The sequence below is a fragment of the Polyodon spathula genome, chromosome 13 (genome assembly GCF_017654505.1).
Source record: "Polyodon spathula isolate WHYD16114869_AA chromosome 13, ASM1765450v1, whole genome shotgun sequence".
Lineage (NCBI taxonomy): Eukaryota > Metazoa > Chordata > Actinopteri > Acipenseriformes > Polyodontidae > Polyodon > Polyodon spathula.
The window spans coordinates 3,122,627-3,138,909 of NC_054546.1; the positions used below are offsets into that span (position 1 = coordinate 3,122,627).

Sequence of the window (16,283 nt, forward strand, 5' to 3'; positions counted from 1 at the left end):
ATCTGTCTATCCTCCATCAATCCTTGATTGTATAACAACAGCTCGTATTAGACATATTCCATCAGCCATCCAGACTGCTTTTTAATAGACAGAACAGATATCAGAGAGAGAGAGAGAGAGAGAAAGAGAGAGAGTGCCTTTGGCTTTTCAGACAAAATTAGTGCAGCTTGTGTAGCTGTTTCCAACCTCCTTTCCCTTCCTCTCTTCTGCCTTAATTGGAAGCCAGAGAGACCAGCTGAAATCGCATTAACAGGGGCCCCGCCAGAGAATGCCATCCATCTTTTTTTATTACAGCGTAATGGGGCTGCTTGGGAACTGAGATTCGATTTGTCACCGGCCTCGTTCGCTGATAACGGGCATTTGTCATCACTTTCTCCCTGTGTTAATGTCATCATCTCGGGCTGACAGCTGGCCCCGTCGAGGGAGCGTCAGCGACAGAGCACATCCGTCAACATAATATTTCCGCGGCCAAGGGGACCGGCACGGCAATAAGCGCACATTAAAGCACTTATGAGGAGAAAATCTGTTGTCATTAATTAAAATGTTAGTGTGTGCATGCGTCTGTTTGTGCAAGAGCGCGTGAGGGTCTGTCTGCAGGATTGTGTTGATGGGGGCGCAAGACGAGCCTGGGTGGTGTGTTTTACTTTTTACACCCCTTCCTGTTTCAATATAAGTGCTGTTACCTTGGTGGAAAAAGGCTTGGAGAACCAATTAACAATACTGAGCTGGAGAAAAGATCACCTGCTTTTCTATGTTTGTGACAGAACCCACAGTGGATGGTATCCATGCACATTATATATGTTATGATAGAGTAACCTCAAGTCATCAACTCATCTCTCTCTCTGTTTAGAGACAGTTGCAGCAGTGGGTCAATAAGATAGCTGAGTCTATAACTGCTGATTGAGCAGGGAAGGCTGACTAGCCCTGACCTGCTGAAAGGCATTAATTCCCTTAAGAGTGGCAATTCACAGTGAAATATTTACTGCCATCAGCACTATGCCCTAATTAGCACGGGCTCTCTGCAGACTGGGGCTGGGTTAAACTTGCATTACAGTTCTGTGGCACTGTTGCTAATCAATGGGAGTGTGCAGGTAGAGGAGGGGGATGATCATACTGTTTAACTAGGTCCCTGCTGGTGTTCCCAACAGCATCAGAGCTGCCTTTGGTTTAATAAGCTCATTATACACCCCTTTTATATCTGCAAAATGACTGCAGTTGCTACATTATAGGGAGCATTACTTCAGTTATAAAACAGTGATCTAACTATACTACACGTATCTGTGTATTTTTTTTATGGGATCCATACACTGTCCTGTCCCCTCTATAATCTCCAATAGTAGCATGCGGATTCATCTCAATTTAAGACATGAATTACTGGAATCTCTACTCTTCAAGCCAGGCAATATTAGTACAATATGAAATGATGTCAAGTTGTTCACGGTCATGAACTGGTGTCCCAATTCAGCGCTCTTTGTGAAATGGACAAATGGGTTGTTTGGTTTGCCCAAGCCCCTCACATAGATTATGATTTGATGAGGCCGTCACCGGTCAGCACTGAGGGAAGAATTTCCCCTCTGTATACTGACACACTGTCCCCTTTCTTCCCATTAGAACCTGGGATTAGAATTCCTCAGAATATTTAAAATATAAAAACACAATCCCTGTAACAAAGCCCAGATGAATGTGTTTAATGATGTTTCATGTTAGGGAGGCTATGTTCTTCTGGCAGTGTGTATCGCTGTATTTGTAATTTGTTGTCCAAAAAAAAAAAAACAGTTTAATAAAAAATGTTCCTTGAAAGCTGAACAAGCAAGAAAGCGCTCTATAGTCCTGGAAACGAGTGGTGATACACTCCCATGGTGTTACCCAGACGCCCCCACTCTCATTACTGTTCTCTGGGCAGGTGATTGGCCCATTGCTAGCTAAAGCTCTGCTAAGACAGTGACCTTGGAACCTTGGGGGGAAAAAAACAACAGTCTATAGATATGATTTCCCCTGCAATCCTTCTTCCTGTACCGAGAAAGGCAGGCGGTTGACAACATTTATCTATCCTGCACTCAGTCGGGGGGCTTTTTAGCAAGGCAGGCACAGATGGAGCGGACGGCCTAAGGGGTACAAAACAACCCAGTTTACTTACCATCCACTGCGTTGAACAATCTGATTATCCTGCACTGAAACACCTAATGCTAGATTACTGCCACCCCCTCCCCATAGCTAAAAATCATAAAGGGCCTACAGTTTAGAAAAACACCTTTCTCCGTTCTCCAGCTCTGACTTTCAGCATTCCCCACACGGGGGCTCATAACGCCTGTACTCTCGTAATGGAGACGATGATTAATAGTAAATTAACATCATACAAATGAAGAGAACGCTGAGCATGACAACGCCGCCCTATTGGGAGTGACAGGCAAATGTGATTCATACTTCTTCATTTACAAGGAGAATATATACAGCCACGGGTAGGTTGGGGGGCATTCTTTTGTTGCTTTTAAAAGAGCCAGGCTCTATTTTCTTTCTGCTGCTGTTGTATTTAAGTACGTCAAGGCTATTAAACTCAAGTGTCCATATAATAGGACATGGACTGCACGGGTAAGCTGCAAGAAGCAGCCTGCACTCACAGTAAACTCCATTCCACTGTTTGTTTGTACACAACCTTGGGGATGTTGCAAGCGTCATCAAATTCCATATCTATCATGAAATATTTCAACTATTTAACAAAGCCCTCTCAAGTTCAGATTACTGTAGTCACATTACTGTAGTCTATGATGACTTTTTCTCAATGTTTAACAAGAACATCTATTCTATTTTAAATTCTATTCAAAATGTAATGCATTCCATAAATCATTTAAAATTAAACATGTCAGTGGCATTAGCGCCTACATCCACCATACAAATTTTAAAATGAAAAGCGGACAGACAGACAAACAGACAGGTACCTCAATATACCCCAACATCCAATACTTTCAATAACTGCAAAACAAGGTCCTTGGCAAGTTTCACCTCAATTGGACAAGGGTTCTCTAGATAGGTATACATCTCAACATTCAGCAAGAGAGACAGACAAACTGATGGATGGATGGAGAGACAGACAGACATCATATCCCCCATGATACACAAGCGCTTCTCAAGAATTCTGGAAAACTCTTAAGTGTGACCCATGTCTGTACTCACAGCCTCCCCCCCCCCCCCCCCCCCCTTCATATTGCCAGCATGGCATCACAACATTCTAACTTATTAGCATCAAGGAGAGCCTTTTCTATCATGACCTACCCTGATTTAGAGGAAGCTGAGGGAATGAAGCATGTTTTGCAACTCACCAACACTAGAGGGCGGATATGAGGCCTAACAACACAAAGCATGCCAGCCATGTGAATATCCCAATGCTTCTCTTCCACTGTACAACAGAGGCAGGCCAGGGCTGTACAGCGACCTCACCGTGCGGTTAAGGGGAGCCTGGTTTGTTTTTCCACTACAGAGCCAAGCCATGCTACTGACGTCACACGCAGCAAAAGACAGTTGTTGTTAATTATTGTTATTAATTGACTCATTGTGCCAAAAGATGCGCAAACATATGGTGTTCAAAAATTAATAGCCCAACGATACAGCTGTATCTTGTATCGCTATATTGTGTAAATATGCATAGGAATTTCTTTAGAATCCACAAATTTTACTGATTATATCGACTTAATAAAGTTCAGTTAGTTCTGTTGAAGGGGAAAAAAAAAGGTTTTAAAAATATGACTTGCCAAAGAGGGGAAGGTATTTTTGCATCATTTTTCAGCATGTTTTTATTGAAGGGATGCTATTCTATTAAACAAACTATAATGTTTTTAACATGAAGTATGTGAAAAAATAAAATGTAAAACTTACCAGTTATGTCTTTGAGGTGAAAATGTGTAGATGGGGTTTGGTTAATAAGGGTAAACAATCAGTACATTTACATGACAAAACATCTTTTCTTAAAACGTCACTTTTCTGTGTACATGAGTAACGATAGAAAATCTAATTAGAATTCAACTGTATGCATGAATTGAAGTTTTCAGAAAACGCAGGATATTTCTGCATGCAAAGTGGGCCTACTGTAATAGCCTAAGTACGATTTGAAGACCGGACATTTCTGCGATAGAACGGAGATCAGTCCAACAACTCAAATGATTTATCGAAGTGTCAGGTCTTAAATTTAAAGATTACTGTCCTGTACCTCTATTCAGATTCCCCACAATGTGCAATCAGCCTTTCCAACAGCTCATCCTGTTCTGTATTACCAGTTTCTTTTGCAGACATTATTTTAAATTCTCACATCATTTTAAAAATGGAAAAACATTTGCTGCTTCACTATGGGCTATTAACAAATACATACAGACTTTAACAAATGTATTACTTTATCCCTAACTAGACAAATGGATTCATGCAGACTGACTACAGATTATTATTATTTTCCGTTTTCTAAAACCATGCGCAAGTGAAAAGGGTCAAAGTGTGCACATGCGCAGTATGCTATTTCAATAAGTTTTCCTAAGTGTGTTTACATGATATACATTTTGTTAGTTTTCGGGAATTTATTCGGAAATTTCTAGGTGCTGTTTTCCGAAAACTGAATTTCGGAATATTCAGATACATTGTCCGAAATCTGTGTTTACATGACTTTTGATATCAGAATTCTTATGCTCATGGGCAATAGTTTATTGCTTAAATGATTAACTTTGAGAAACAGTTAAAAAGGAAAGAGAAGTAAACAAGTTTAATTGACTTAGAGGCTGTATAATAAAATATCCACACCTGTTTTAAAGCAGTGACCCGTTAGACTACGGACGTTAGTGCAAAGCCAATCTCGTTTACTATAAACGGATTTGGCAACTCTGCGAACTAGGGAGAGGGGGTGTTTCTTAGTAGACGCCATCTTAGAGAGTGGTTCACTGGACTCCATGTTGGTAAGGGCGGGTACAATGGCGTCTTGCTGTGCTTATGCACACCTTTAGTAATGGACAGTCCATTTCATTTGGGACATACAGAGTGTGAAATTAATAAATGGTTAAATTAATATTTAGCTATAATTTTCAAAGAAATATTTAAATTGTAAATGAAATAACGATGTGGAAGTTGTGGACATGTTTAAGTCATTATATTCATAATTGTATATGTGGGAGAGAAGTGTTTGTCAGGTACCAACAATGGGGAGAATATAGGCCTGTATTAAAGACAAAACTGCAATGCTCTGATTGATGCTGTTTTTGTAAATAGTTTATTTCTTTGTTTGTTTTCACTTCAAAACTTATTTAGTTTTATTTCCAGCACACCTCCTCTAGTCTGTGTTTTATTAAAAGGGGTTATTACTGATTTTGAGGACATTTTTAAATAACAACAGAGACAGCTGTAATTTCTTTTACTCACTCATCACAGACTTATGATAGTGAAGTTTGCTTTCTTTCATTCTGATGGCATGGGTCAGGTTGTAGGTCAGTTTAGACAGTGGGGTTCAGTTAAGGCTACTGTAAGAATATATATTGCAGCTACAAAAATGAACATTATATCCATGTTTGTCACCCAAACTCTCAGGGGTAGGACCTAGAGCTGTCCAATTCCACCCAGCTGTTCTCCAGCGTTCCGTAGCCACTGAACTTCTTCAGTTTGAGCTCGTCGGGGTTGCCTGAGGGGCTTTTTGAAAGGGTGGGCTCTTTAGTGGCAAACATCTGGCTGATCTCCATGAAGGTTTTGTTTTTAGTCTCAGGGATGACAAAGTGAACATATACTGCCACAAGCACGCAGACCCCACAAAACACCAGGTAGCAGAAGGACCCGGCTGACATCTGCATCACGGGGAAAAACAAACAAAAAAAAAAAAAAAAGAACTATAAAAAGAGTTTCCATCACCCTCCCTGGTCTCAGAACCTGCTCAAACATCCTGTCACTCTGTGGAATCCTCTTATTGAAACTGCCCGGGAGACTGACTCAGTGTGTGGGTCCTGGAGGGTAATTCTACACCAGGTTTAATAGGTGGAATTACATGATTATCAACTTTAAGAAAATATAAAAAGGTTTAATTTCATAATTAGGGATTTTTGTCACCGCAATTCTGTCCTTGTCCTTTATGAATGGTGATTCAGCTGAGCAGCCATTCCCATTGTTACCACTAGATGGTACTGCACTGTCTGGGAAACATTTGACCAAAACAAAAGGGAGGCATTTCAGTTTCTCCCCATCACCAGAATTGCAGACTTGGCTAATTCTGCTGTATATTTGGTGTCTCACACATCAGATACCAGCAAGACACTAACATTTAAAATAAAAAGTACACCAAAAGCCTGTTGAATCTTGTATTGTCCTAAAAGATGGACCACAAGTCTCCTCAGGTTTTTCCTACATTCTTTATTTTAAATCTTCACCGGCACATAGGTGGAACACAAACAAAAATAAATAAATAGTGGAGTCAAAAAACAAACAAACCCCACCCCAAAAAATAACATTGCGTTGCTCAATGCGAATACACTGCGAATGAAATGGTTGTCAAATCACTTTCTTTTAGTGCTCCTACATATTCTAGCATGGGGTGTTGTTTTTATGTATGTCTTTATAGAAAGCACAATCTGTCCTTAGTACTATATACAGGAAGGATTTGTGTGTGCTTAGAGAGTGCTGAACTCCCTAGAAACTGACCGACTCCAGTGCTGTACTGTCAGGGGAGTCTCACTCACCTGCAGGAAGGGAAAGACGAAGCCCACAGTGAAATTGGACATCCAGTTCAGGGCTCCCCCCACAGTGTAGGCCGCGGGCCTGTGAGACTGCTTGAAGAGCTCAGCTGTCATGAGAAACGGGATGCCAGCTGCGGGAGGGACGCCATTGTCAATTCAGGGATTAAAAACAATCTCAGTGGGTTACTGCCTGCAAGTAAAAACTATTTCCCTTCTCAAATCACACAACACAAGGGCACTGTACAGCATGCTCCATTCCAAACCAAAGAGTTTCTTTACAATCTGCATGGTGGTAACAGACTGCAACATTCTTTATTAGGGTTACAACGACAAACAGCAAAAATACCAACCACGGATACCAACCATCTTCATATAGTGCAGTTCACCAGGTTGCTTACTGATCAGAAGGTCTTTAAAAAACACACAACACATTCCATTTACTTGGATGAGGCAGAAATCAGTTTATCAGGGAGTACGCCGAGACCACTGCACATATTTAATACAGGTACCCTGGTCACAGAGGCTGTATAATTCAAACGATGGCTAGTTAGCGTAGCGGTTCGGGGATTGTTCGAACTGCATCACATACTCTGTTTGAATCATGCAACTCGCAAATTCAATTGTTTACAATAAAACAAAAACACTGTAACACCCCTGTAAAAGCAGCTTATTATTAATAATGGTGTTTGTCATGTCCTCAGCTAAATGCTTATGCTTTGCACTTTTTTTTTAATCGTTTTAAAACGGCATGCAAAACTAAATTATTAATATACTGTCAGCAGTCAAAGTGAATAAAAAAACAAACAAAAAACAACACAAAACAAAAAAAAAAAAAAACCCTATAATCTACTTGTTTCCTCTCACTGTTGATGCTGGAAACAAAGAACGGTTCCAGTGCTTAACTTCTAATCCCTTTTGGTTACAACTGAAAAATAAGCAGGCGCTGGGTGTTTTTTCAACCCTAATGAGTTTAGAAACAAGTGAAGCTGCCACTTCATTATTTGTGCATGATAATTGAGAAAAGGAGGCTTAATGTAGTCAAATTTATAAGGAGCCTAGTCCGATATCCATTGTTCATGCAGGATTTCATCTTAAAAAGTCATATTCATCATTGTTTATGAACAATGAGCCATAAAAATCCTAATTAAAGATGTAATTACAGTGATAGAAATTCTTGACTGAGAATGACTTATGGATTTGTTAGAAGGTCTGATAATACATCAATTGTGTAAACCGCTCAGGCTCCCATTTATCATTTTTACAAAGCTAATGCACTTTTATTTCTTTAATTTCCAACTTTCTGTTCCCATAGGAGATGTTTTCAAACGCAGTTACTTGCATCAGGATAGAATACGGAATATGCAAGAGGCAGCCAGTGCGTTTGGTGTCTATTTCACGGTCACCAGGGCTGATCTGGATTTTTCTAAGCATTTCTCATGCCTGCTCAGGGTATTCTACACTCCAGCGTCTTTGCTCTTCTTTAGCTTTCCCTCCTAACTTTAAGGGTTTGGTGTAATGAAGATAGCCTCAAGGTATCCTCTACTGTCACCCATTTGACTTTAACCATAAGTGTACCAGAGAAAACACTGTGCCCTAATATTCCTCTTTACTGCAGCATCACACACACACACACACACACACACACGGGGCTTCAATGTGTGTCTCCTGACATCCACGTATTGCAGCAAACACCACAATTCATTAATGAGTAAGTGGCTTCAAATGAAATGTTCTTTGATATTGTCTTCATCTTATGGTGTTTGACATTGTTGGGAATAGTTCTCATTGCAATTTGCTGTTTGGCAAGTCTGTGTTAAGGTGCTATGGAGTTCAGGAGTTGCTATATATTCTAGTTGCCTGCCACAGACATATGTAATGTAGGCTGGATCAGGGACGTTATATTCAAGCCCCAACTCCATCACTGGCTGATGAAGCAGGCACTTACGGCACTAGACAAAAAACAACCCACTACTCCAGTATCTCAACTAAGAACCACTCTGAATCAATATGATCAAAACAAGGTACATTTATTATTTTATTTGAAGCTGCTAACTTTTTAAATTCACAGTTTCCTGCTAGTCCATATTGTTTAATATAGGTTTCACTTACCTGGTCCTATGCAGAAGCCAGCAATAATTGCCACCACACAAGCAATACTAATGTAGCGCATGAAGGCAAAGTGGGTCTAAGAATCAAGAAAGAGATTTAATGATGCAGACCTTGGCTTAGCATGAGAGTATGTGACAAAATAAGAAATGCTTCTACTGATTGTTATTTAAATGTGAAGCCACGTGCTCTAGAGGAGAGCGCAATTTGACTGGTTTCATCCATATATTGCACTGACTCCCTAAGGGTTGATGGGATTTGTAGTTCCCAGGACTGAAATGCATGTGTTACAGGGATGTGCAAGGAGGGTTCAGAAATATAAAGAACCTTCTACAATGCAGTTTTGAGAGTGGATCCAGCTGTGCAATAAAACATTTTAAAAGAACATGCAGATGACACACACTATACTGGAAAAGGTTGATTTATTTTAAAACATCACAATATAGAAGGGCTGTAATTATCACCAACTCTTTACTTCACTGAGTAAACCTAACATACACCAGCAGTACAGAAATGTTTAAACACTAGTCACATTAGAATAAGCAGGTTAACGCAAGGAAAGATAGACTCACCTGTAAGACTAAGGAAAGTGTAATTCCTGCACAGCCAATTCCCATAACACTGAACCCACCGATCATCAATGGCCGTCTGCCCAGCTTTTCAATAGTAAAACACTATGGGGGGATATTGTGAACACTTGAGTTACAGCAGGGTTATAGCAAACAAAGACACATAGGAGTTCAACTGAGAAAGCATGTTACTGAAGGAAGATTCTTTGTGTAATCTATACAACATGCTGATGGTTTACAAAAGCCGCTGTGTCTACAGCTGTTCAATTTCACCAACAAAAAAAACTCCTTCCAGTGTTCTATAGTTTCACCTTTTCTGCTCTCTCATCAAAAAGACGACTCACTCAAAGATTTTTCGTTTCCTCCCTTGCCCTAGGTCACTGTAACCCAAATACCCATACTCCTGCTATTACTTAAAGCAACAACGGGCAACACACACTAACAGTCAAGCAGTGTTGGAATAATTTTAAACTAATTTAAACAGAACTTACAATAAGCAAACCCAAGTGACCCCTGCTGGATTCTAACCCAGACCCAGACCTCAACTCACCCCTATCAGTCCTGAAATGACCTCAATCGCTCCAGTTCCCACCGTCGTGTACTGGATTTGGGATTTGGGGATCCCGGCATTCGCAAATATGGCGTTGGTATAAAACCAGATCTGAAAGGACAGGGGAAACAAGGTCATGTATGACAGCTTCAGAAAAATTCTCCAAACAATTCTAAGAAGCTCGTGAAAATCAAGAGAGAAATGAATGGAGGTGATGGCTAGATATAAGTGCTGAGTCTTGTAGAAACGGTTGCTGTGCCATGCTGACTTACCGCATCTATGCCAGACAGCTGCATGCCCATGTTGATGATGATGACGGAGAGGAACTGCCAGCGCACAGACTTGTCCATAATGAGGCCCCACACTGACACTGTCTCCACCGTGGAGAGAGAGCTCTGCTCCTCCTGCATCTCCTCAATCTCCACCTGGATGTTACACTTGGAGCGGTACCACTTTAGGGCTGCAGGGGGAGACCGAGAGACACACTGCAGTCAGCCATGAGGAACACGTGAATGATACACTACGAAGGATGTGTTTCCACTGGCCACATTCCAATGCTGTGTTCAAAACCATTCTTGTGTGGTTTTCATCTCCTAAGTGGTAAATACTGTAAGAAAGAAAATATCTGCAGCAATTTCATTTTGCAGATTTCTCAATATGGACATGATTATAGCAACAAATGTTTGTGTATGTAAGCTATGCATATAGTGTATATAACCTGACTTGAGTAATTACTAATGTTTGACTCCACACTGGAGTAGAAGAAGCGTGTTAGGTGTACAGGCCTGGGAAGTGCGCACTGGGTGTGGCGGTTCTTACCAGTGATGGTGGCGTGGATGTTTTGTTTCTCGATGAGCAGGTATCGTGGGCTCTCTGGAAACCAGGGCAGCAGCATGAGCTGTACGAAGGTTGGCACCACCACCAGAGAAAGGAACAGGGGCCAGTAAGCCTCCTAATCAAAGACAAACAAGCCACATTGAAACTCTGTACTGCGCACAGTAACCTGTAATAAATACTACAGACCATACTGAGTTTAACAGCATCACTGACTCTTCCTACCACATATCTAACAGATCTGCCCATCATTTTGTTCTCAGTTCTGATGTCACATCACTGAATTCCAGTGAAGCATTGTACTGATCTTGTTTCGTAAGGCTATCCATGGTTTTGGTCCCGCCTAGCTGCTTGGTATACTTATTCCTTCCAAACAAAGAAATTCAATTCCTGCAGTCAATCGATATTTTAAATATAAGCTTAAAACAGACTTGTTTTAATTTGAGCTTTTGCTAGCAAGCTCTTTTTTATTTTTGTATAGTGCCTTGTATACAAAGGACGCTATAGTAACCCCTTAAGGTACACGAGGAGTTGAACGGTTGTTCAAATGATTTCTTCTTAAAATACATTTGAGACTGACTCAAGTGTCAAGAGGAAGGAAACTGACCATTTGGATGACCAGATCCAACCTATCGGTACATTTTAAAATCCTCATTGCAAAAATAAGAAAGTTCCCTTGTTACTTTTAAGGGCTAATGAAGTTGACAGAGTATGGTATGATATACCTTTCCGAGCAACTCTTCCAGCCCTAGGACTTGTGCTAAAAACACTCCCAGACAGATGAAGATACTCGGCACCAGAGCAAGGAAGCCCCTCAGGTTCTTAGGAGCGATTTCTCCCAGGTACATTGGTACCACACTCAGGCAGATCCCTGAGGGAAATAGAGAACCACGTCTGGGAGAACAGCAGAGATCCCAGTACAATACATTGCACGCATTAAGCTAGGCAAGCTCTAAATTATATTATTTTTGGCTTTCATTGATTAAACCCTGAATTTTTTTAACCTGTATTCTGGGTGCTTGTGTTTGTAAAACTAGAAAGCATTTCAGCTATTGGAACACATATTAACACCAGCTTACAGGAATCCCATTGGAAAGAGAAACAGATTGTAAAAAAAATAACGAGCAGAAAGATGCTAAGACACTGCAGACACACGGAGTAAGGGAGCTATGTTTCTCCATCCGCACCAAACAGAAGTGGATTATTGAGAAACTGGCGCATACTCAGGAGTAATATTAGATGCAGAAGTACTGTAGTTATTCTAGAATGAGGATACACAATGATTGTAGCTTTGCAGGGATGGAAATATTCATTGCAGTTTGATCCATTCTCGGTTTTACTGCGAGTTTAAGACGACACACCTGAGCTTGTGACTTCTACACTGTGGCTAATCAAGCTCGTAGTAAAACCTGGAATGGGTGAAAGTGCTATGCAATAGGAGTCTTATTTCCATCCCTGTTATTTCATGAATGAGTTAGGCATATTCCTACCTGAATGGATCCCCGTAACGAACCTCCCAATAATGACCATCTCCGGGGAGTGGCAGATCCGGCTGAAGCCCATCAGACCCCCCGCAATGAAGACCAGCACTGTGCAGTACACCAACGTCCCTTTTCTGCACAAATTCACACAATCTTTCTTTAATCATCAACTCCTGTTTGACTGCATGCTGCATTAATGAGATTTTGACTATTTTGATTTAAACACGACTCAAATACGGCAAATAGCCATCATCAATAGTTGCTGCCATTTCTAGTGTACTGTTGCAAATGACTGATCTTTTCATCCCCAAACTGCACACCCGCTACTCGACCAGCCTTTCTGAATAAGAAACGGCTGCAGCCACAGCACCTTGGGGCCTGGTTTTGTTGGGCCTCGTCAGCACTTGGAAAGGACCACCAAGAAACAAAACAAGGTTCCACAGGCATTAGAGGGTGAGTAGCCAGCACTTCTACTTCTGTTAACGGTGTTAGGAAGCACAGTCCAGGTCAATACAACACATTCACTAACAGCCCAATTCACCCATGTAAATGAGAACCTGTGCTGATAAAGGAAGGATTTGAAAATCAGGGAAATGTACTCCACATCACACACTGCAGTGTTAGTCACAATGGGGTTTTGTTAGTCTTGTCATTTTCATAGTGGTTTGGGGCTTACCTCCCGAACTTTGTCACAAGCATGCCCACCAGCAGGGACCCGAGCAGCCCCCCGATGGCAAACACTGACACTGTAAACGAGTACAGGAGTGTGAGGGTCTCCTCGCTCAGCTCCGTGTGGTTGCGACTCAGCCACGTTCTGTTGTAGAACTCTTTAATATGCTGAAGACAAAAGTGACAATATGCAACATCCAGTACGAGAGCCTTCTTTAAAGAGACTCAACCTGCCTACCATTTGCTGCTAATTTGACACCCCAATCTGTTGCGATTTTAATTAACTTGAGTCAGCTGTTTGTTAACTGTCCAGCAAATGGCATACAGTAGGTGTTTGAATTATGTACATACCTTTACTTCACCAAAATAAAACAAATATACATACATTCCCTCCAAATCCTTCATACAGAACAATGCCATTCTTCTGCCCACTTTGTAAAGTTAGATTTGGGTGCGCTGTTAAATTGACAAGTTGTGAATGTGTACAGGGATACCTCCACAGCAGAAAGCGACTCATGATTTTGGTAGTTTTGCCAGAAGCTACCAATTTAATTTGATACATTTTAAGTGATCTATCTGAAAGGCTTGCTACATCATTTACTTCAATTTTCTTTAAATGCAATTCTGTAAAAAAAATGTCCTTAGGACTGGCTGGTGTCAGGCATGTGACGCCAGGATTTCTATCTCTGGTACCGGCAAGTCAGATTAATGAAATTCCAGTGCTCTCTCATTTGTACATCCTCCCTTTCTCCCATTAAATTACAATGAAGGTAGGGGCTCCCGAGTGGCACATCCGGTAAAGGCGCTCCATGTGAGGTGCATGATGCGGCCTATAGTCTGGACGTCACTGGTTCAAGTCCAGGTTATTCCACTGCCAACCATGGACGGGACTCCCAGGGGGGAGAGGGCTTAGGTCGGCCAAGGTGTCCTCAGCACTCCAAGGCACCAGCGAGCCCTGTAGAATGATTGGCACCTGTAGGCTTCCCTGTAAGCTGCCCAGAGCTGCACTGTCCTCCAATGCTGTAGCTATAGCTCTGGACTGGCTGCATGGCAGGCCTGCAGAGTGAAAAGAAGCAGTCATCTGACAGCACACACTTCAGAGGACAGCGAGTGTTCATCTTCGCTGCTCTCAAGTCAGCGCAGGGGTGGTAGCGGTGGGCTGAGCCTAAATACAATTGGGCATTTCAAACTGGGAGAAAAACAGGGTCAAATTAATTGTTAACTACTAAATTTTACAAAAAAAAAACACAATGTTGGGAAAGCAACATTGGCTCAATTTATCAGAAGACTTTGTTTGGCATCCCTGATTTTCCTTGTTTTTGTTTTCGGTAACCAGTTGTCAAAAGAGAAGATCCAATATAATGAAAAAATAAATTCATTCTTGATGGTGGAAATTAGTTAGCACTTTATTAAACATCTGGCACAACAGAACTCAGAAACACTACAGGAAAGTTAAAAGGAACATTTCAATCCATTTACTATTTAAACTCTATAAAAACAACACTCTTTCTGGACACCTGATCGAGGACTGTGTCCTTACCTCCGTAGGGGAGTTGACCACTGCTAGGTTGTAGCCATACAGCATGGAGGAGCCGAATGAGGTGAGCAGTGCCACTGTGATGAGTGACAAAGTGAGGTGCTGTAAACAAAGAGAACACATGGCTTACTACTGGACTCAATGTCAGTTGCATACTGAATATTAACCACTAATCCATTTGTTATTATTTTTGTGTGCAATTTAAATATGACACGCCCCCCAAGATGCAAAGTTACTGGATGTTGGGCGAGGCTCAGTTCATTGACTTGGATGGATGCTCAGTTAGGAGGAAAATTGCAAACTTTGCCCTAAAAACGTAATCCTTCCAGGACCATTTGTGATCGACTTGCCCTATTTGACTGATTTTATATATATATATATATATATATATATATATATATATATATATATATATATATATATATTATAATGGTTTGAACCCAAAGAAGGCCTCAGTTAATATAGTAATTTAGTTATAAAAAGAAAGAAAAAAACAAAGTTCTGTTCTGTACACGTTTGCTATGGACTGTCAGATGAACACACACGTTCTCAGATACAACTCCTTCATTATGTGTGTAAGGCCACATAGTACAATAATATCTGCCTTGTGATGCCGAATGATATCATGTGACATGAAGTCAATCTGAACCCCTCCTCAGTAAATCTTCAGTTCACTGCTGTTCATTTAACAGCCTCTTCTTGATAGATTTGTACTTCCATCTAATTTAGTTACCTACGAGATCGATCTATCTATCTATCTATCTATCTATCTATCTATCTATCTATCTAAACACAATCGGGAATATGTTGAAACAAAATGACTGCAACAAGGACAAGAATAGGGGACACAGTAAATGCAAAGGGGGTTCTGGAACACTGACATCACTTTGGAAATAGAATGATATTATTAGAAGGGTTACAAGTAAGTTGCTTGGTTACTGTATTGAAATGTTATATAAATAATGTACAGTAGCCTGTACAGATCAATGCGATGCGCCTGTTCTTAATTAGTACATGATGTTGCACATGTACATTGTGATCAGACGTATACTGAAAAGAAACTGTATTAATAAACAGGACTGTACTCAGTGCAATACCCCGTTGTGCAGTTCCACAGTACAAAGGGAATACAGCCGCAATGACACTTCTGTGTTTTGATGCTTTAACCTAGGTAAAGTCCTGATGAAGTCGACTTCGCATATTCTCGTTCAGAAAAGGTTGAATGTATAGTTAATGCTGCATACGTTAACTGCATTAGTTATAAGCTACAGATCATATAATATTAATACAATAAACCTTCCCTATATAATAAACAATATCATGTAATGCCTCCCTGAGCGTGCATTTTATTTTCTAAATAGAAAAAGCCTAATCTAAACCACTGAGGCAAATTGCAATGTTCTCAAATGGAATAGCAAAAAAAAAAGCACATTGGTTTTATATTAACAAAGCATCCTATTTTCTATTCACACAAGAAAATAACGCTCTGTCAATACAATCAAATACCGGATCATACCAGTTGGCAGGGTCTGAACAAACATTAATAATATTTGACCATTAATCGATAAGCCGTTGAACTCTGATAAACAATACAAACATATTTCTAATTGTTTAGCTCACAGGTAATTTATAGGAACTTTTAAAACAGTCTTTATGGTGATATTTTAAATAAAACACCTGATTTACTTACCCCTCTCATTTTCCCATGGGAAATTATTATTATTTCTTCTGCCATTTACAAAACAAGTCGTTTAAAGTCCAGAAAGAGAAAAGGGAAGACGAGTACTGAACTAAAAAGAAGAAAGAAAAAAAAAAACCCAATGAATAAAACTTTATACTTGACTCCCA

General features: G+C 40.5%; 1 protein-coding gene across 1 annotated transcript; it reads right to left on the reverse strand.

The window, feature by feature from the left end:
- Positions 1–5,258: 5,258 nt before the first annotated feature.
- On the reverse strand, positions 5,259–16,283 carry LOC121326032 (solute carrier family 2, facilitated glucose transporter member 5-like). Its single transcript, XM_041269175.1, has 12 exons — positions 16,126–16,283; positions 14,439–14,537; positions 12,906–13,066; positions 12,239–12,363; positions 11,474–11,619; positions 10,734–10,866; positions 10,187–10,374; positions 9,915–10,025; positions 9,368–9,469; positions 8,799–8,874; positions 6,693–6,820; positions 5,259–5,807 (listed from the first exon to the last, which is right to left on the reverse strand). The coding sequence occupies exons 1-12, from the start codon at positions 16,168–16,170 to the stop codon at positions 5,553–5,555; spliced, it is 1,569 nt and encodes a 522-aa protein (XP_041125109.1). The 5' UTR covers positions 16,171–16,283; the 3' UTR covers positions 5,259–5,552.